At 36.1% G+C, this 22415-nt stretch overlaps 1 protein-coding gene and 2 long non-coding RNA genes across 6 annotated transcripts in view; 1 reads left to right on the top strand and 2 right to left on the bottom strand.

Annotated features, from left to right (window-relative positions):
* Positions 1 to 22415, top strand: part of kst (spectrin beta chain, non-erythrocytic 5 kst) — a 73419-nt gene that overhangs the window by 28574 nt on the left and 22430 nt on the right. For all 4 annotated transcript variants that reach the window (XM_089074044.1, XM_089074041.1, XM_089074040.1 and 1 more), the window contains exons 2-3: positions 1609 to 1859; positions 2144 to 2311. In XM_089074044.1, the coding sequence (XP_088930170.1) occupies positions 1740 to 1859; positions 2144 to 2311 (288 nt within the window). In that variant the 5' untranslated portion in view covers positions 1609 to 1739. The remainder of the gene's footprint in view (positions 1 to 1608; positions 1860 to 2143; positions 2312 to 22415) is intronic.
* LOC148937143 (uncharacterized) lies at positions 9194 to 12220 on the bottom strand. The gene is made up of 3 exons (XR_016138647.1): positions 11941 to 12220; positions 10636 to 10764; positions 9194 to 10108 (listed from the first exon to the last, which is right to left on the bottom strand). It is a non-coding gene; the product is annotated as an uncharacterized LOC148937143 (long non-coding RNA).
* LOC112552886 (uncharacterized) overlaps positions 12507 to 22415 on the bottom strand; it is a 33980-nt gene continuing 24071 nt past the window's right edge. The window contains exons 2-3 of the long non-coding RNA XR_003096828.2: positions 15020 to 15093; positions 12507 to 14612 (exon numbers count right to left, since the gene is read on the bottom strand). This is a non-coding gene — a long non-coding RNA (uncharacterized LOC112552886). The remainder of the gene's footprint in view (positions 14613 to 15019; positions 15094 to 22415) is intronic.

The following is a 22415-nucleotide window of genomic DNA, read 5'->3' as shown; positions in this document are numbered from 1 at the left end:
GATTGTCGCGAATATTTTCGCGCGGCCGCTTCGTCCTCGAATATCTTCTGACGCGTACGAGCTTCGATCCCTCCGCTTATCTCTGCCTGCTGCGTAAATATTGCTACTCGTAAAAGTTATCACGAATCGTTAATCCTCCCGAGAAGGATGCCCGTTGTTCCTTTCTCCCGCGCGAGAAAAATAACGGTGCACTCCCATCCTAAACACCGTGCAATATCCACGCCTATGGCATTCGCCTATCAGCCTACTTTACGATGGATATACGTCTTATCGCGTTCTCGCGATAGATATCGAAAAGATGATATGACGAATGTCTCTTTAGCTTTCGCTGTCTCTCTCTCTCTCTCTCTCTGTTATCTTGAACGGCTCTAAGAAGTGCTGAGCACGTTAATAAAAAGGTTTTAAAACGTTTAAAAAAGTAACATGATATTTATTTGTGCGATAATGTATCTTGCCATATTTATTATTCCTTTAAATATTTTGTTATTAGCTTTTTCTAATAGAAAAACATGAAATATATTAAATTTTATGAGGTCACATTTTCCATCGATAGTTTCTTATCGGCGTGACTATTCGATACATCATGATGAATTGACGATGCAATATTGCTGCGGTCAAATGTTAGAACATTCTATGTCAAAATAATGAAAGATCGTTTTATTAGTTAGGAACTATTTATAAACGTATAGATCTTTGCCTCTGGATTTCAATTAAACTATTATCGTATACATGGATCAATGATCAATAACTACAACAGATTTAAATTGGAATGTGAAATTGATTAATGAAATGGGTTTTGATGTAATTTTCCAGAAAATATAAAAGAGTTGCATTATAAATTGCTAAAAATGTATATTTAAAAATTTTTTTGAACTTTCCAATTTTAAGAAAAATACATATAATATTTATTTTATCTCACAAATTCATTTTTATTATAAACTTTTAATGCGTGATTTCATTATACGCTATCATTTATACACGGAGACAATAGTTTTGCTGGCAAATGTAAAAATTTGGCCAGTACAGATCTAAAAATAATTTTGTTGGACCATCAGAATTACGATACAAAACGTTTAAATAACATGATAATAATATTGCAAAATTTTTTTATCTTCTAGCACCCAATTTGAACGTTACATAATAATTTTTAATACATAATAATTTTTATATATAATTTTAAAGACAAAATTATTTTCAGATCTGTATATGTATCAAATTTTTAAATTTTCTAGCTTTCAAAAGCTTATTTTCGTGTACATAGCAAAAATTCTGATTTTATTTGAAAAATCTCTCGGCTACCTAGTTTTCAGAAATGATTGTTTCGAAAATATCGTTCATATTTTGGTTTTGTTATTTTTCGCTAATGAATCAACTTTTATCCCATGGAATTCACGTGAGAGTTAGTCACGAAAGGATTTTCAAACACATGCACTAGAAAGGACACAGATGCTAAACCCCCCCCTCCCCCTCCCCCCTCGTACATTCATGGCGAACGTTTATGGTTGTATCTCACGTAGTCAGGGGAATACGAATATGGTTGTATTCTGTGTTTATACTACGTTTACTCTAACGGCATGTGTTTCCAAAAGCAGACGGTTTTTGTTTCAGGGGCGCAGTATGTGCCCGGCGCCGGGTCCAGCGCCGCACCCCGAGAAAAAATTCGTAGTTACGGAGACGCCTTCACATATCCGCCACCGAGAGTCGACAGACACAGGGGCGGTGCACAGATACAGAAGAGAATGACTCAGAGGGAAGACGTCCTCAAGTTCGAGCAGGGCCGCATTAAGGCCCTGCAAGAAGAACGTCTTCATATCCAAAAGAAGACGTTCACAAAATGGATCAACTCATTTTTGCTGAAGGTAGAGTACACCTAATAATTCTAATTCTAGATAATATATTAAGTAATTAAAGAAATTTGGCAGATTGCCAAAAAGATAAAAATTTGCATTTTTAGATGTAAAATATTCATGCCTATCTCCAAAACATCATCGTAAACACAGTGTTGACGGTGTTTGTTGACAGTATTAATTAGTCTTGATGTATGAAATTACTTTTGATGAATAATAATTTTCTACAATTATAATATTTCTCCGCGTATTCGGACTTTCGAATCGAATCACATCAGAATTTGATGGCTTCCCAGGCGCGCATGGAGGTGGATGATCTGTTCACCGATCTGGCAGATGGCAAGAAACTGCTCAAACTATTGGAGATCATCTCCGGCGAGCGATTGGCCAAGCCCAACAACGGGCGCATGCGAGTTCACAAAATCGAGAATGTGAACAAGTCTCTGGCGTTCCTTCATACCAAGGTAATACATATTCCCAAGAGCATGGTTTGCCTCCCCTTTCTCTTTCTCTCTCTCTCTCTCTCTCTCTCTCTCTCTCTCTCTCTCTCTCTCTCTCTCCCTCTCTCCCTCTCTCCCTCCCTCTCTCTCCTTCTTTCTCCCACTCTTTCGAGGTCTCGAGTGTATGTTTCTCTGGACGTTGCTCACTCTCGAAAATCTCTCGAGAACGAATGATCAACTGCGTGGTCCAGCGATATTTACGTGTATTTAACGTACGAACAACTTCGTTCGCTCGGGAATAAATAAATAAAAAAAAGCTTCCGAGTGAAATTGAATAAATTAGCAGGGCAGCAACCGGATCCGGATTAAGTCGCAACTCGTAATTTCTCTATTGAGTTATAAATCGTCATGACGTTATATATTTCGATGCAAATAAACGCCAAAAATAAACGCACGATATTAAACTTTTTACCAGATTTATCTACATACTACAATTTATGAACTTGCGAACTTGAAAATAACGGACGTAAAATGATATTGCGAAATTAAGTCCGCCATGGTGATCTGCATAGATTTGCCACTTGCATACAGGAATTAACGCAGAGTAGTCAGTCGGACAATTATTAATCTTTCACAACGCACAATCCTCTCTCCAGCCGTTATTTCCCATTCTCTCTGGTAGTTCACTAGCTATCTATCTGTCGAAGCCAAAGAAGTCCTACGGTCTAGATCTGACGGACTGGAGACCTGCGGTCGATCGTTGCGGGTGGGTTTCGCGGGCGAGGCGATCGAAGAAATATGACGTGCGACGCGTCGCTTCCGGTAACACGAGAATCGGGGCCACCGCGTGATTCTCGCTGGTCTCTTTGGATCCGATGCAAACGCATCACCGCCTGGTCAATGCCTCCGCCCGCGCGGAGGTCTTGTGTTGTGTTGCCGCTTCGAGTTTTATACGCTCCCCTCACACGCCCGGTTTCTCCTCGGCGTGTGTATGCGCCGCACGTAATGAAATTATTATGTCATAAGTACCACGAAGTATAAGAGGCCATTCACGAGGAGTTTACACTTACCGGGCTTCGTCGGGTGCTCATCGGAGCGAGCCCGCTCGAAAAGGAACATCGCGAAATACGCGGAACGCTCAGACGCAACGTTCAGGCGCATTCGAGTATTTGTTTTAGAAAGATAGGCGTCATTAAATTCAGATGATTTGTAGATTTTTAAGTCGGAAACCGAACGCGCGATAACGGTATTGTCTCGATAGCTTCGACAAATACTATTTCCCGAATCTCAACCATTTGAAGACTACTCGACTTTAGGATTCACACAGGTTGAAGGTTGCAAACGCTATTGGTGCAGAATCAACCGGAACAGAGAGAGATTACGCGATAACGAAACTCAATGTAGATAAGAGTGACATAATTATGCGATTCAGAATGAACTGAATTGGTAATAATGGAAATAGATGCTTTTGTATCATTTCTGTAGAAACTGTGAGATTCCAATCGCTGCAATGCGTTATCTATCTACGGCTTGAAGACATTACCGTTTACGGAAACATTTCACCGGTGAAATCGTGATGCTTGATCGTATACTTTTTACTGTATGTACGTGTTTTATCGGTAATATGGACGTAATCGTTAGGCATCGTTATGAAGTCGTGCGTTAAATTATCGTACAACGGCCGCGCGCCGATCGCATGCGATGAAAAACTACATTGTCCTTCGTGTATAAGACGTCGAGCATGCGACATCATTATCTGTTCAAAGAGAAAGCTTTATTCTTCAAGATAACTGGTAGTGGTCAGATAATTTTGAAAATCAAATTTTTGTCTTTTATCTTTTTGTAACAAAGCATAAATTCAATAATTTGTCAAGCTATGCTTTTACGCGCTTGTGATAAAATAAGTAAGTTCTTAATAATTTAAAGATTACACATATTTTTACTTACTATGAAAAAAATTACGAGAAAATTAATAGATTATTTTAGATTGGATTTAAACAATTTTGCGACGATTAATTTTTAATCCTAGTTGTCTAAACCTAGCTGAACTTTTTTGTATTAATTTTAAATGCAATTTATAGAATAATTTTAAGTAAGTTTTTTATAATTTTTTCATTATATAAATATAAAAATTGTACAAAGGCGTAATATGCCCTTCATATTATTAAAATTGAAAATTTTTATCAAAAAAAACACACATTACGTCACGGCAACAAAGGCTTAACTTAGGCATGCCAGAGTCTCCTTCCATCAACTGCAACGTTACGAGTTAAAAAGACTTCCTCCGTGTCGAATTATTTATGTGAGCTATTCGCATAATTTCGATGGACGGAATGCGTCTGCGAGCAGTGATCCATAGCATTTGCTAAATAATGCATGACGCCGTCATTTACCGGCGCGTCTTAACGTCGAAGACCATCATGATAGGACGAGCGGTGAGTGTTTCCGCGATGCAACTTTTTGCAATACTATCGATCGACAAACTGAACGGTACATCGTTGCGCGCGCGATGCAAAAGACGATTTTCACCGGTTTCTCGTTTCCCCCATTCGGAGAACGCAGGAAAAGCTACGTTTGGGCATAGAAAGTACGGGGAATTCGCTTATTTATACCTTAACGGTCGTGCACCGTAAGAGTCTTCTAACAACACGCGCTTCTTTATTCCGTATAACCGGTAAAAAAAAAAAACACTATTTTTATGACCTATTATAAGTTTTAGAGCGTCTAATTATAGCGGAAACAAGTCGCTAATGATTTAGTAACAAGTTTTTCTATGCAGACAAACATTTCTCTCGTAACTTTCGTATTTTTTTTTTTCTTCCAGAGAATAAAGATGACTCTGTATCCAAATTATAAATAAAAGCAATATAATTAATAGACCTCGATAAAATTGATTAAAATTATTGAATAAAATTAAATTGATGAAATTAATCGTAACATCCTCTGCCTTTGACATTACTGAAGGTTCTTCGTCGGTTATTTCAGTTATAATGCACGAACCTTAATGCTTGTTAAATTAAAGTAAAAGCCATGTTAAAGTTAATTGGAATACAAGGCCTCTACGGCTCTACGTATCTCCGAAGCTTGATTCGTCGAAAACGTTTTAATTGCTAGCAATAACTCAAGGAACTTGGCGTCGGAGCAACCGTTATTCTCTTCGGTTCGGCCCCGCGAAAGGAAAGGCGTTTACAAAAGCCACTAGACGCGAAAGGACTAAATAAAGGCCACGCCGGCGGCCACGCCCGAGCGTATGTCAAATTTGGCCTGTGCATTCGAATGCCGCGCGAATCGATCACGGTCTTATCGATCGCGACTGTCTTTACGGTGACGATCTCACCTCCCACCTCGCAGGCTCCTCGAAAAAGGACACGAGCTATTTCTGGAGGATGATACGACCGTCCGTTACACCGAGCAAACATTCCGCGGGAGAGCGCGTGCTTCGGTCCTTCCTCGTTTTCGCCTAAGGATAAGATTTGATGCTACTCGATGATTTTGCTTCGGAAATCAAGTCGGAGGCGACGTCGTACGATCAGCTTTATGTCTTTCGCGAACGATAACTAAGATGACGATTAGAAAAGAGTAAGAAGCAAGTAAAATTGACTTTTTAATAAACGTAATTAATTTGAAACATTTAGTAGGGAGGAGGGGGGAAATGACTCAAATATTAAAATTATATATTTTTTTTTTTTTTTTTGGTTTATAATTTTTCTGCAATACACGAGAATTAATATTTTTTTGATCGACAAAATATTACTTTCCTAAACAGTAATGGATTTACACTGCACTTTTAAAAATAATGTAATCAATAATAAGTACGTCTACATATTCTAATTTAATTTTTATTAAGTTTATTAATTAAATAATGGCCATGTATGTAATGGCGGTTTTATGATTTTATGAATGAAAAATTCTTTTTTTTTTTTTCAACTTTGCGTCAATATAATGTTATTACTCAAAAGTGTTACACTTTTAGTAAGTGTTATAACGAGTTGAAACATTTTTCCAATTCTTAATGATTCAAAAAGAAATTTCTACATCTTCAGATTTCTACATCTGCTTGATTAATGTAAAAAAATCTTTATGATTAAGTCGAAGATGACTCGTATTGGATGTAATATCTGCATAAATTTTTCTTTGAATTGATTTGACACGAATTGAGAATACATATTATATCAAAATAAAATTAATTAGGACTTTTTAAATTAACGAGATTCTTGGTATAAGAATAAATGAAAAAACAAGCCAATAATAATAATAAATTTCAAATAAGATGTCCAATGAATTAATAATTATTGCGATATGAATGATTATATTAAAGACTACAGAATTATTGAGAGAATAATCAATATTTGAACGCTTGCAACATTTGATATCACTTATTGTCATATTGTAAAATACAGAATTGTCGTGAAAGAATGAGTATCGAAAAGATGAAAGAAAAGAATGTAGCGCTTTGGAATTTCTCGATCGGCTCGTCAGGAGCGCCGCGTCATGCCGTGTCTCGCCTAGGGGCTTTTCTCCAGCATCCTCAGGAATCCAACCCCCCAAAGTAATTAGGGAGATATCCGTCGGATGTTCTGAGAAGAAACGATCCCTCTTGTATAGTTGGCGCGCGTTGCACGCGCACGCAGGAGATACGCGCGAAGAAAAGAAAGAGAGGTGAAGTAGAAAAACGTTAAAGAAAAAGAGAAGAAAGAGGAAACAAGAAAGCAGGTCGGATTCCTTCAAATTTTTCCCGTTCCTTTTTTGGCCAACTTTCGACGACCCATAAATCGGAAGGTAGGACAAGAAGATTCAGTACGACGAGGAAGACGCGAGTTCGATAAGAGCCGAGGAGGAAGAAGACGAAGGAGGACGAACGGGAAAGACAAGATCGCGGGGTAGTCGATAGAAGACGAGGGAGGAAGAAAGATGAGAGGTGGAGGGGTCAGCGACCGGCAGGCAAAACTTGCTAGACCGTCGCGAGATCTTGCAGATGCGAAATGAAACCAGACGGCATCGTCATAGACAGAAGAACGTAAGACAGAGCGCACGAGGTACCCATTTAGATAAAAGATACGAAATCTGAGGGAAAGAAGTGAGACGACGACGGCTGGCTAACTGGAAATTCCATGCGATTTGGACTACCAGCTTCTTTGCATCATTTGCTTTCTATTAAAACAACCGATACTTGTTATACGTGAATTAATAACTATTTGTAATTTTTTTATTTTATTTGAAATTTAATTTTTCATTTTATTCTCTTCTATTTTTTAATATTAATTTTATTTAACGCTTTCACTAATATAATAGGGATATGTGCATAGATTACATTTTCGAAATCTGAAATTTCTAATTTGCGATGGCTATCTGTTACCTGATTTAACTCCAGATATGTTGCCATAGACCGCAATTTCCTGTTGCCCCTTCAAACTTCATTCCCCCAATGCTGTTCTCTCCGTTCTGTTGTATTCTTGTGCCTGCAGACACGTCGACCCATGCTGATCTTTGCGTGTTAGACAATAGCATTTAGAACTGTTTAGAGCCGACCTCGTCTGAACCATGTCCGTTATGTCTTCACCTTGGCGGGACATCTCCATCACAGTTGAAAGCTTATGGTCAATGACGAATATAACGAACCGGGAAGAACGAACGATTTTATTGCGGTATATCTGGTTATCTTCAATGTAACGGTTGCAATTAACATTTAATTTAGTCATTATATAAATCTTTTTATTATGAATTTTTTAATAACAGAATAGAATTATAAATTGATTGATGAATTAAAGAAGAAATTTGCGGCTCGTGATTTGAGCTTCTATCTTTATGATTTATTAATTTAATTTAAACTTATTTTTACCATAAATCACTAGGATATCACTATTTTATTTCATATTATTGTTAAATATATTAATTATTCGGTAACATAACTCGCTAAATTTCATTCAATTTTCAATTTTTTGCATTTGCATATTTTTTTAAAATCACGACTTTTATTATGTTGATATCATAATAAAAAAAAAAAAATTATACAGAATTACACGAGATCGATCGATGTAACCTGAGGCACCATCCCATGCCGAAAAATTCGCTAAGGAAATCGTTAAACGCAAAGTGTTTTTAGTATTCGCGAAACAAGCCGATCAATTGCTTGTTCCATGTTAGATAATAACACTTTGAAAAGAGTTGGTTGATCCTCTCTAAAGAGTCCTTTCTAAAGTCTTGATCATGATGGATATTATGAAGAACATACACGTAATGACACGTAGTTGATCATATAAGAAGTAATAATTCCTATCAAGAAGAAGGTTTGATTGATTGCTACACGCATCATTCTCGCAATATTAAGTGCGTCCTGTAATTTGTTATTAATACGTTTATTTAACGCTTCTTGCGATCTGGATAATTGCTGCTTTTTAGCTTAAAATTGATTATTTACATGTAAATAATTCTCATTCTTTTCAAATTTTTAAAATTGTTACAATATGATGTGGCAGAAATCATCAGAAATCAATTTGAAAGAGTTGTATCAAGCTGTTAACGATAGTGAATATTGTAAAAAGCTCAAGAAGTAGTCAAACGAGTTCTCTTAGAAAACTATTCTGATAGGAAACGACGTACAAAACTGGGACGACCGCAAAGAAAAATCAAATATCAATGAAAAAAATGTGTATCGCCGATAATAACCGAATCCACGCCTTCATCGCTACGATAGTAAAGAAAAGTGTTGTTTGCCCGATTGAATACCTTATCGAATAATATGTGTGCACGTATTTAATAACATTGTGTAGATAACATTATCTGTGCGTGAAATCGCGACAATCGGCCGCAGAGAAGCGCAAACATTGAAATGGAGCAAAAGTGATATTTCAGTTTTTGATATAAATGTGATCCAAGCAAAAGTTACGAATAATTTAAATTATTATACTATTAATTTTTTTTTAATCACATTTTTTTTTACATTACGATTTTACAACGATTCGAGAAACAATACAACAATAAATCTAAATGTAGCATAATTTAACACAACTTTCAAGATAGGTTAATTCCAAAAATAGGGGGTCTAATTTCTAACGGATACAATTGGCAGGTACGTGTTATTGCTGATCAGCGCATTATATGTCCAAAGAAGATAGCTGTCTTTTTTGATAGCTAGCCCTTTGCCCTTTTTATTCGGTAAACTGCGTGTTCAACGCGAATCTTTTTCTTACGTATTCCTACGCATTCTTGTTTCCCACAGAGTTGAATCACGCGAATTAAGGGCGCCGCTCCGAGGTACCATCCAAACTACCCCTCCCCCATAATTATATATGTTAATCCCGTGTGATGATTCGTGTAGAGTATTCACGACAAACGTTTGATTCTCGTCGTTACGCGGCCGCGTGTGTTCGACCACGATTATGAATTGCAAATGAGACATGCCAGAGAGTATCAAAATTACGGAAAGGTTTAAAAAAGTCAAATCTAGACCGGACACGCCTTTTTACGTAGTTACGTAGTTACGTAGTTAGTTAGTTTTACGTAGAGTCGTCATGTAGTCTGTGAATATACCTTCAGCGACGTACGATTATCGATAGTAAGAGAAATTATCGCGAAGATGAGTCATACGAAAAACCGATTTTGCCGTCGTGAAACTTGGATGAAACAGAATTATAAGGAAAAAATGTATCACCCATCATTTCTCGAAATAACGCCATTGTACAACGCCACTGCATTACAATAATAAATATTCGACGATGTATCGTTCCTGGCTTGCATCGTAGATCTTCAGAAGAAATAAATGGAATTCCCTTTTCCCGGCAATGTATGTTTTGTCTTCAAATAATTCGATGCCAAGCTTTGCTGTAAGCAAAGATGTAGATTAATGCAATCCTTTTTCAGACAGACTTCGCACTTCGTCGATTTGTCATCACATCAAATATATCGAAAGAAGATGATATATATGTCTCAAAAAAAAAAAAAAAAAAAAAAAAAACGTTCTTTTTTTACTGACAGATTCTGTGAAAAATTCTAAGACGAAAATTCTCACGCGAAAGTGTTGAGACAATAATTGTTTTTAAATGGGAAATATTTAAAGTTGACCAATCAGTTTGCGGAAAATTTACTTTATTTGCTCAAACATCGCCCGATAATGAAAGTGTTTTTATACATTGATTCACTCTTTAGATATTGACATAATTCTGCACAATGATAAAGAAATTACTTTTAAATTTTATTATTTTCTTTAATTTAATATACACAATGATTATTTAATTTAATATAATGATTATTTAATTTAATAATGATTATTTAATTTGATATACATAATACATAATTTTAATGTCAGCATAATAATATTTCGAAATATTAATCAAACTATTAAAACTCACCTGAAGTGGCGATGGAGCGAGAAATATAATAATTTTTCTCATATAATTTTTCTCTCTTTCATCAAAGCAGTTTTTTTAATTTGTAAATAGAAAAAGATATAGGTCAATACCTATATTTATTTGTAAAATCTATAACAATTATGTTGATTACAATCAATTATATTGTATTAATAATCATACATAAGGAATATTTTAAATTTTACTTTATATTGCCGGATATTGGTTAACTAATACAATGTGTAATACAGGTTATTGTATACGCAATATATATAAAATTAATATATCAAGTTTAACAATTTTTTCTTACATTATAAGAAATTAACGTTTCACGGTTGAGTTAAATTAATATTTATCAACATAAGTAGAGGTAATGTAGAATGGCAAATTAAACTTCAGTTAATCTGCTTAAGCGATGGTCGAAAAGATTTATCCTTAATGAAAATTAAGAATATATCGTGAAATGGAAATGTATAAATCACAACGAATCGCCGCGGCGCGAAATAATAAGGTAATTATTATATGCTACGATACAGTAGACAGTGAGCTTCGTGTCTTCGATAAGACTCTGAACATATTTAACGAACTTAACTTTCCAGAATCGTATGGGCATCTAATCATTTCGATAGTACGATACTAGATATAATAAGGAAAATATAATAAAATCGGTTGTGCCACACCGATTAGATAAAGAAACAGCATTATCACAACGCTTTGGTATAAAATTGAAGATGTTATAAAATGTGGTCGCGTTTTTTCCGTTCGTTAATCAAAAGGATTTTGTTAAATCCTTAATCCTCAATTTAAATAAAAAATTGTGTTGCTAATATTATTAGAAATATGTCGCATCTTTCCTGGGTAATATCGATTGATTTTAATTCCATTTTTTAAAGTAAGGAATAGAAATTGAAAGGAAAACTAAAAAATTTTTTTAAACTAAAAAAAATGTTACTATGACTCAATTTTAAAAAACCTTGAATATTTTGTTAATTTCTAAATTAACAATTTAGTCAATTTCTTAATTAGAAGTAATAATAACGAATTTTCATCTTTTTTTGAATTTTTAAATTGGCATTTGTTAAATATCATATTTTCCCTTGTTAATTGAACGAATTTATCGTAAGGGCATAATTTTTCGCAGTCGGGAATGTTAATTTTTTCTATTTCTAATGGTAGAATATCTTCTTTTTCTGATGGAATACCTAAATAACGTAATACTTGCAACAAGCAAATATTATTTCTCAGTTAATTCGTTAGTGATAAATGTTATTTGTATCATCGTGCACTGTAAATAAAAATGAAATTTACTTTGACAAAATACTAGCCGTCTTTTTCACATAATTCTATGATGCTACTCATATATCGTGGAATACGATCGAATATATTTAAAATATGTAGCAATGCGGCCATATTTACGTCATATACAGAGAAGAGATTAACTTTTCGATCTACGAGATTTCCGTTAATCACGTCATGCATATTGTCAATTATTTTATTTAATAATATATCTGTAAAAGAGTAAAAAACATATTGATGGCATCCATGAAAGCATGTAATATTCTTAAATAATAAGTTAAATCAAGTATGAATGATTTCTTTTAATTAATTAACATAATTATTTTTTTTAAATAAATAATTAGAATTATTTATTTCAAGTCTTCATGATCAAAATTATCTATAATAGTAATTAGTTCTAGAATGGCGTGCAGTTTGTCATTATTATTGTCAAGAATTTGTTGTATGTTTTAAAATATCGTGATAAAAGTAAAATATTAAGAGTTCTCAGTTGTTTTTTTCTAGTTATATTAGTAAAAACCAAAAAAGAATAGAATAAGAAATAATAATTAAATGGCATTTATGATTAAAATATATGATATTTATGCATTTCACCGATATAAGATTAACTTTTAATGATTAAATAACTTATAAGCAGTATGTTTTCAATTTAGATGATTTAGACATGCCTCCAGTGCCATTGTTCAAGTGATTGTGACAAAATAATTTATAGAATAAGAGAGCTGCATCCATCAGAGGGCCATCATTCGGAAATATGCTTTTTGTCCACTTAGGTAATTCCCGTTTCATGTAAAATTGCGTATAAAGTATCATACAATGTGTAGCAAATGGAACAAACTAATTATTAAGGATTGCAAGAGGTTGCTTGATGCACACTATTTCATGAGATAATCTTAGCAATAAAGAGAGATTAACAAAATGATATGATATATCTATGTTGTAGCACACAAATCAAATCTTACCTTAGTCAACACTCCTTTGCCAAATGGATACTCATCGTGATTTTTTTGTATGAATCAGTTATATAAGCTTTATTATACCGCCTATGTTCTATGATATCAGCGTGTCGGAATAACTGAAAATTTTAAATTTTAATTAATTTTGCACATGTGCAAAAAGATTTTTTTGTAGTGATTTTCATATCGTTATCACGCTGATTAACAGTAATTTCGAATTATCGTCTGCCGTTTCAGAAGTCCTTGACGTCGTTATAAATAAATAGGAATAAAATCAATACGATACCTAGATAAATGATCTTTCTAGTCATTTTCTAGACTGAACAATGAAAACCAAATTCAAATATCGCGTTATTGTCTACGAAAAAGAAATTTTTGTATATAACAATTACTTACATTATATTTCTTGACAAGTGCTGAAATGACGATACGATGTTAACTTAGCACGATTTTATTCTTAGTCGATCTCAATGTCAATCTTCAAATGTAAATGTACAAATATGTAGTGTTATATTCAAATTGTTCACCTTCCATTACCTTGTGTATATTTCGCAACAAAGATTTACTATTTACCAATTTATGTTTTTATATATATTCAGTGTATTCTGAGATACAATACAATGTCAATCTAATGATAACTGACTGAACATGCCGAAAAGCGAAATACAAGACATAAGATAATTCATCATTTTCATGATTATCTCGCCTCTCTGTGTTTGATCTTGCACATTTTAGCATCGTAGCATATTCCACGAATGATTATCTTATCGGAAAAGAGAAAAGAAAAAGAAAAATAGTAAGAGAACGATAAAGATTACGAAGGGAATACAAACGTCACAGATTGAAAAGGAAATGGGTGATTCACTCTTATAACACGGTACTGTGACTCTCCTATTGAGTCGGAAGTCCAGAAATCCATTTAGGGATAGAAGAATTCGCTCGAGTGACATGACCGAAACTTCCAGGGCTCTCGATCCAAGCCGCTCGATCGATTTGGCGAATCTGCCTGAGAGACGTTCGACGCGATAATATCGCGAGTTTGCATACATTTCGCTTGTTCTTTTTTTCTCACATACTTGCTACACGGACTTCTCACGTTTCTCTTTTAAGCGCGTCGTCACGGAGAAAGCTTTCTACGTGTCCTCGTTCACCGACATCGGCTGCCTCCGCCCGCAGGGTTTCCTCGATTTTACGATTTCAACACCATTACGGGCTCTTTCTCTATCTCTCCGTCTTTTTCTCTCTTCCTCCTCTCTCTCTCTCTCTCTCTCTCTCTCTCTCTCTCTCTCTCCTAGAAACTGCATCCGTCGATTCTCGTGAGTCTTTACGACAGGAGCAACGGGCTCCGCAAGGATGAAATACGGCCGTAAAAGCCGAGGGACATCTCTCTTCTAACGGGCCCCACCTTGACCACCCCTCTGCCCGCGACATCCCCGCGGCTGTATCATCATCCTTCGACCGTGGCAGGCAGACACACGTTGCTCAACCTTGTACTCCATAACCATTCACGGAAAGCGCAAAAGCCGATGGCGTGCACGTGCGCGCTGCTCGGAGAGACTTGAATGACATCCGAACTCGCCGGCGGAGTATGCTAACGTGAGACATCCGTCGTCAAGGATGTCTCGAAACAGCCGCCGGTGGTCTTCTTTCCCGGTGATTATTTAGAAAAGAAGCATGCAGTTACACTTGACAAGGCAAAACTTACAAGAGCGTTTTTCTGCGTTATATCTGAAAAAAAGAAAAAAGAATAAAACTCTGATTATTAGATATTACAGCGATACTTCGGTATCTCTATTTAAGGATTACGCATTACACTTATACGTACAGTGAAAAAAATTAGTGAAAAATTACAAATAAAAATGAAAGATTAAAATAACATTTTTATTTACGGAACAAATGATCACTGCATTGTACAAAAGTTTTACCTAAATCATCTTGAATATTTAAAGTATTTATATAAAAAAATTGAAAATTTTACTTCTTAATTACATTACATTTCTATTAAAGCATTTCTATTTATTTATTATAAATAATTGATCCAGGTTTCAAACCACTGCTAAACTTTTTTGTACTATTTTAAATGCGATTTATAATAATCTATAAGTAATACACCTTTAAGAATATTTTGAAAATACCTGATTTTTTTATATTCTTGATCTTTATCCAAATGTTTGCACGATCTCTCTGGCGTATACAGTTTGAATTAATTCTGTAAGCAAGTAAATATATCTTAATTTAGAGGTAAAAGGAAGAAGAGATGATAATAATAATAATAATAATAGGTCTAGGGATAATTAACATGAATAAATTATTCGTGAATTAATTCGGGAGGGACAATTCAATTATCCAATTTATACCAGTCAATAGATTTAGAGTCACTCTTCTCTCGATAACTCACGATAATATTTACGATGATCACGAGATTTCTTCAAAGAGCGAGGCGTGCTGAGTCGATAGAACGAAAGATAGCCATGTAATCGGCTTTTTTACCGTCTCGCGTTTTATTGTAGCAGTAAATCTAACGCGCAGCGCTATATATCGAAGTCACGGCGATCGTCGGGAATCTCGTTCCGAGAGGCTTCATTAACCCACTTAGACGGAATGGCCGAGAGTTCCGCGGGATTAATTCCGCGCGTTTTCTTGAAACGATGACGAAACGCACCGAGAATCTCGCCGGCTGAATGTCGCCGTCGAAGCTAGGAGCAGGAGTTCCCTTTTTCAGATGTCATTCCTCCTTGCCTGCGATCAACATTCCGCAGCCCTGCCAAGAATGTGCGGTCGGATGCCGTAGGAAAACCGCTACGCGGTCTCCGGTCCGAGCAACCTGCGCTTTCCCGACAAAACCCTCGGAGATAAATCGATCTAATCCTAAATTCTTTTTACGATTGTCTTAAAATCGGAGAAGATTACTCGAGAAGATTAGTCAGGCAGCAGCAGTTTTAATTGCTTCTCCTGCAATTGAAAGCCTGCGAAGAAAGATTACATTTCCTCTTTTCTACCTTCGTTTATTTATCTTTTCAAAATAACCGACGAAAATCACCATCGATTTTCTCATGAAGAGATGTGAAAAATGACGTAGTTAAAATGTCCAAAAAGAAATAAAATCTTGGCATGTATTTATGTAGGAGAAGGGGAGATAAGATGACAACAGAAAAAAATTGATCATTTATTTTTACGTCGATCACGAAAATTAGAAAAACTCGACAAACCTTTGAAGACGTTATTTTACCTCCTCTCCCTTACCCTATTTAAGAAAATGAAATATGAAATATGAATTGAATATGAAAAAAAAAAAAAAAAAATGAGATATGAGCAGAAAGAGAACGAGATGAAAATCTATTGGCGAGGGAATTGCGAATTTGCTATCGCGTATATCAAATGAGAAGTCAAGTTAACCACGTCATCTTACGAGCGCAGTCCACGTTGCCATTGCATTTCCACGATGCAGTTACTTTCTTCGAGGGGGCAAGCAGGGACCGAGCGGGTATCTTACGGCGCAGTCCGATCCAGTGAATGTCCGTAGGAGTCGCATTCCACGGTAAATGCATTAGAATTGCTATCCCCCCTTCCCGTCGACTGACCGCGTCACTTACCGCAACCCCTCGCGAAATTAATTCCCGCGAATGTTTCTATTAGCTCGATCGCGCGGAGACGCGCCGTAGATGCATTCCGCGAACGGCGCCGATAGAACCACGATGATTCTCTTCCGCGGGTAACTTAACTGTGAATCGGAATACGCACGGAAAGGTTTCCCGTTTCGCCTCGGACGGGAAGTCACAACTCGAAGATTTCCATGGACAGCACGGAGAAAACAAGTTTCGCTGGCCAGATCTGGCCAGATCTGAAAATAATTTGGTTGGACCATTAAAATTATCCGACGTATAAATATGATAATAATAGTGCAACAATTTTTTATTTTTACTAGCAATCAATTTGATTCGTCGAATGCAAAAACCCAACAAAATTACTTTCTTCAGCTTTGTGTCCGTGTCAAATTTTTAGACTTGCCACCAGCAAAACTATTCTACTTAGCAGCTATAATCTTTACAACGTATTATTCGGTGTTAATCCTAAAATTTAATTCTGTGTCGAAATTCTGTGGAAGCGTATAAGACACTTTCAAGATATTTAAATATAAATGTAAATGTAAAAACGAATGATTTCTTTCAAATTCTGCGTTGCATTTGTCGGTTTAGTTTGGGACCATGCGTGGCGCTCGATTATGTAACGACTTGGCGACTCTCTGCTTATGCAAAACGCCCAGCTCGGGTACATTAGGTAATTATCAATTGAGGCGATCGTATTTCATAGGCGGCGACGGTCGGGATCGGGACTCGCAAAATTTAATCTACTCGATCGGGCACGCTTCGGCACAATACCTCAATTAGGGGAGGTCGCGCAAGAGGCCCTTGAGGCGCTTTAAAACCGCGCGCAAATTGCGCGGTCGGGGCCCCATGCGCAACGCGCAAAAAGCGATCGCCGCCGTGGAGAACGGGCCCCTCCCCCCCCCTTCCCCCCCCTCTCCCGCCCGATCGGCCGGTTGAGTTATTTAACGCCGTTGCCCGTTATCGACGCCGTGTGTCTCCCTACACGAGATTTAACCGTATCCCGCATTTTAGCCGACGACGCATAACAGTATCGCATTCTCCGGCGTTTTGTCTGTGCAACCACGGCGCTCTCATTCATTATTCATGCGCCGCTGAAAACTCAACTTGCAACGTGAGTGCACGCGCCTCGGCTTGACGAAAATTCGCTGGCTGGTTTGGTATAGTTGCCCCCCCCCCTCTCTTTAACATCCATCCCCGTCTTCGTTTAACTAACGGATCGGGTCTATATCATAAAGATAAAAACTCGACGAGAAGATTAGAAGTTGAAAAATATTAAATTTATTTTGTTATGTTGCTCATTATCAAAAAACGAAAAATATAGTAGAGGAGAGTAAGTCACCGATACCACTTGTAAAAACCGGTATCGGTGACTTACTATTTAAACTAAGAAAAAAAAAAAATTGTAAGAATTTTTGCATTTGAAAAATTTGCTTTCAGTTGATTTTATAAAAATAAGTTATAAATATATGAATTGTGGATTTTTATTTCTTTAATCATCTAAACAGACTTTTATCAATATTAATGAAATGCAATTTTCAAATTTCAAGAAATAAGAGAATGTCTGGGAGACCTACGTTACTACTCGGCTTTCCTCTATTAATTGCAAAATATTTATCTCTGAAATAAAATTTGCAGTTTTAATAAATCTTGAAATATTCGGTTAACGAAGCTGATAATAATTATAACGATAAGTGCATTGGAAATAGATCGCGACACCGGCCTTCATTAAAAAAGCAGAAGCAATTACTTCATCAAAGGCAATTTTCTTAACGTGTGTCGCTCAGCGACTTGTCACGTCTGCGCTATATTTATCTTATTCCTTTCTTGCGAGACTTCTCGGACCCCATGTGGACGTTTAAAAATATCCTACGGTTAATTTCGCGAAACGCCATTCACCGAATACGCTTTCGGCGCGTACGACGGATGTGATGGAATGGTTGAACGTACTCGGCACTTTTTGCTCGCACTTGAGCTTTAAATTTAATTTACTCGTTCGTTTCATAGAATTCGACGTCTGAATACTCTACATATATATTTTATAGTATAGTGTATACGAATTGAAATTAAACGCAAATGTTCCGATTTCCTCGTTCTTATTATAATATTTATACATATATATATATATATATATATATATATGCATATTAATACATAAATGACGATGCGATATGTACTTTATTTACATAATACAATATACATAACATATTTGAGTATAGTTCGTAATTTGTAAATAATACCATGAATTCTTACGAGGGAAAGAATTCAACTGTACTTCCAAATGAATATTCGGTAATTAATACGCTTCGCTGCGTCGCGTTATTGCACACTAGCACGGTAGAAAAATGCCCATATTTACTACTCGAATAAAGTTGCGTGATGATACACTCTATAAACTGTTTCGAGAAAAGATTAAATTTCTAAAAAAAAAAAAAAAAATTCGACAAAGAACGTAATAATACACCAAGTATAATTTAAGCTTATTTCACGTCTCACATCTCAGCCTGATTTTCATTATTATATTTTATTGATTTTATATTTAAGAATTTCGCAAATTTCATTAACATTCTATTAGATTTTGTTTTGCGAGTTGAGTATCTTCTCGAGATATCTTCCTTTCGCATGGCAGCGAGGCAGCGAGCTTTGCATCGTCGCTCGACCGCGCTTCGCTCCGAATTGTATAATATTTCAGCTCGTGACGCACCGTTGAACAGCGAGCGGTATCGCTCGCGTCGTATCGCGTATCGTTGACACTGCATCAGAATTCCAAAGTTAATGACACGTCGACATCGGGGGGGGGGGGAGGGGGGAAGGGACAGGGAAGGAGGGCACGATCAGCTGATCGGGCTTGGCTACCGATCGTTGCACCGACAACGCCGGTCGGCGTATATGTCGCACGTCGTTACGCGAAGCTTCGCTCTATCATTATCGAATGGATACCGCTCGTAGATATATATTATCTTTTCGCTGTTATTATGGGCGAGGCGCATAATGCGCGCGGTAGCCGCAAATTGCACGGTGACAAGCGAACGGGAATACGCTTACCTCCTCCGTGTTCCCCGCCACGTGATCAATTTAGCTTAAGTAGATCATTAGTCGTGCGTCCTGTCCCGTTATCGCACGCGATGAATCACCACCGGAAGGGATTCGTACCTAACTTTTTTTAGCTACGATAAATCGACAGTGACATTCCGCGCGCGCCCGCTCAGCCTAATGCATCTTGTTCGCTATTTGTCTCGTCGAAAGGGCCGTCTTCCCGGAAGCGAAGACGTGCATGTGGGAATGCACCTTTGAGAAGATACAGAGCGTATTCATCATAAATAATCGTTGGGAAGGATAAGAAATGTTCTATGTTTAAGAACGTTCTCCTTTCATCTTGATACCTTGAATACATTACAGGACAGTAATGAAGAATGAAGAACCAGATATAAAATTTGATTATTGATTATATCACAAGTCACTTGAGGTATATAAATTATTCGAATTTGAATTAAATTGAATTAGATAGAATCGATTAATTTGGATCCGAATCTTTATGAATTTTCAAATTATTTAAAAATTTTGAGCGGAGAAGAATCAAATGCGAAAATATCTTATAAAAGCATATTATAAGGCAACGTGTGAATTATTCGAATTTCCGAATTAAATAGAATTAGATGAAAGCGATTTAATTGGAATTCGAATCTCTATAATTCGAATTCAAAAATTTTGAATTGAATTCAAATATGAAAATATTGATAATCTTACAAAACTATATTTCGCTATCTTTGTGCTAAATTTAATCTCATAATAAGTTAGATTTTAATTGGATCAATCCAATTGGACATCATAAATCATACACCTCTACGAGTTTGCTAATGAAAAATTAAGGAATGAATAAAATTTGACGTAAAAGCTATTTATTTTCCTACTATTACATTAACTTATTAAAACTAACTAATAAAAGCTTAAAAAAGTTATCAATATCTTCATATTAAGAAAACTTAAAACAGCATGTGGTAGATAAATAATGAGATAAGAAATGCAGAAATGACAGTCTCTCTCTCTTCCGTGTGCAGTAATATTTAAAATTCCCTGGCAGGAAATTGAATTCTTATCAATGATTTAATTAAACTAATAGACCAAGCCACTCACTCACTAATCCTTTATCATATTCTATATTTTACATGTCTGAAATATAATACTCGACGTGTAATTTAAATCTGTCTCATCTGTCGTTGCATCTTGAGCTAGAGAAGAAAATTACGATTTAAAATTATTTAAATTAAATGCAAAAACCCCGAAATTGATTGAACCGTCCCCCGCTCGGACATAACGGTGATCGGTACACGTTCTCTTTGTTTTGGATTCTGCGAGCTGTCAGTGCCTCCCCGGCTGACAAACGCCATAATTTTCCATTTCCCAGCGGCCTTGATAGAACTCCTGGCACAAGTGATCGGACCGCATTCCAGCAACCATGCGCGGGAAATGTCCATCGACAGCGTGTGCTGCGATTAATTATAATAAGCGTAACGAGAAACGCGAGCAGGACTGTCGATCTCATCGATAATTCACGGTTAATATCATCGAGCAAGCGAGATCGCGACTAAGAGAGAGAAAGACAGGGAGGAAGAAGCTACAGTATAAGCAAGACAATTTATTTCTTCCAGGAGCCAAATGTAAATTTATTAGGAAGGCGAGCAGTTTCCTTCAACATTATAAAATATTTTTTGATATATTTAGTATATTTTTCAGTATATTATCTTATAATGTGCATGTCACAAAAGCTTTATATTGAGATAAATTTACGTTATTATTACGTTAATCGTTATTATAATATTATTATTACATCATGACATAAAATCAAGTTAAAAATTTTTACTTATATAGAAAAATTTATCAAACATTTTCAGGGGAAATTTCTTTTATTTTAACTTTAAATAATTTTGTTAAATTTTGTTTCAAAAGTGTTATCAAAATAATATTTGTTTGGATACTGCAAAATATAAATCATTGAAAAAAGATATTGTGTCTTCTTCAAGCGTGTTTTTGATGATGACTTTCCTGACATATTTACTTGCTACGAAGAAAGAACAATTTTCTCTGAAGAGGAAGCGTTTACAAGGATGATCTTCACACGGGTTTCCCATGCATGTAAGAACGCGGTACCTACAATTATATCATCAGAGCCTACATCCGCGAGCATTAAAAGGCAACCATTAAAAACACATTGATTATTATCGTGGCATTCTTACTGATCGATAAACGATATTATGGCGCATGTATGATGATCTAATACGTTACTTTCATCATCGACAAGAGATTATCAATAACGAGCCGGTATTCGTGGTTGTTGTCGCTGCCGATTGAAAGTAACAAATGCTACATTATCAATAAGATTCTATTATGCTTGAGTGAATCGCAATGTGACACACACACACACACACACACAGCAATTAGTTTCTACCGGCTGTATCAAGCGCGAGAATAATTTTATTGGCATGAAGAAACTCACGAGCGGAATGAGCCCTTAACTATCATCTTTGGAATCCAGTGTCTCCAGTCTCTTCCGTGTTAAGGCTAAATATATCTCTACATAATAAGATTTATAATTTATATTTTTTTTTTTAGACTTCTATATCGCTATATTTGATCAATAAATTGCAAGTTGCGGTACATGTCACGATGAGACACGGCTCTCATTCGAAAATTGCAAATTGCAATTGTTATGTGTCGAGTTACATCGTGCCGTCTAACTCGGGCTTTACAGATTTAATACAACGATCGGCTTTATTACTTCGCATAATTATGAGATGCATGGCCATAAAACACGAAAGGAGGCCGCGCGGAGAAAAGAATTGTTGAAAAAAAGTTTCGCCCGTTCCGCATGCTTCTCGATCACGCGGAATAAAATGCAATTATTAAATCGCATCACTTGTAATTCATT

The sequence above is a fragment of the Pogonomyrmex barbatus genome, unplaced genomic scaffold (assembly GCF_055798465.1).
Source record: "Pogonomyrmex barbatus isolate J1 unplaced genomic scaffold, ASM5579846v1 scaffold16, whole genome shotgun sequence".
Lineage (NCBI taxonomy): Eukaryota > Metazoa > Arthropoda > Insecta > Hymenoptera > Formicidae > Pogonomyrmex > Pogonomyrmex barbatus.
Note: the sequence above shows the minus strand (reverse complement) of the source record. Positions and strands in the feature narration are given on the sequence as shown.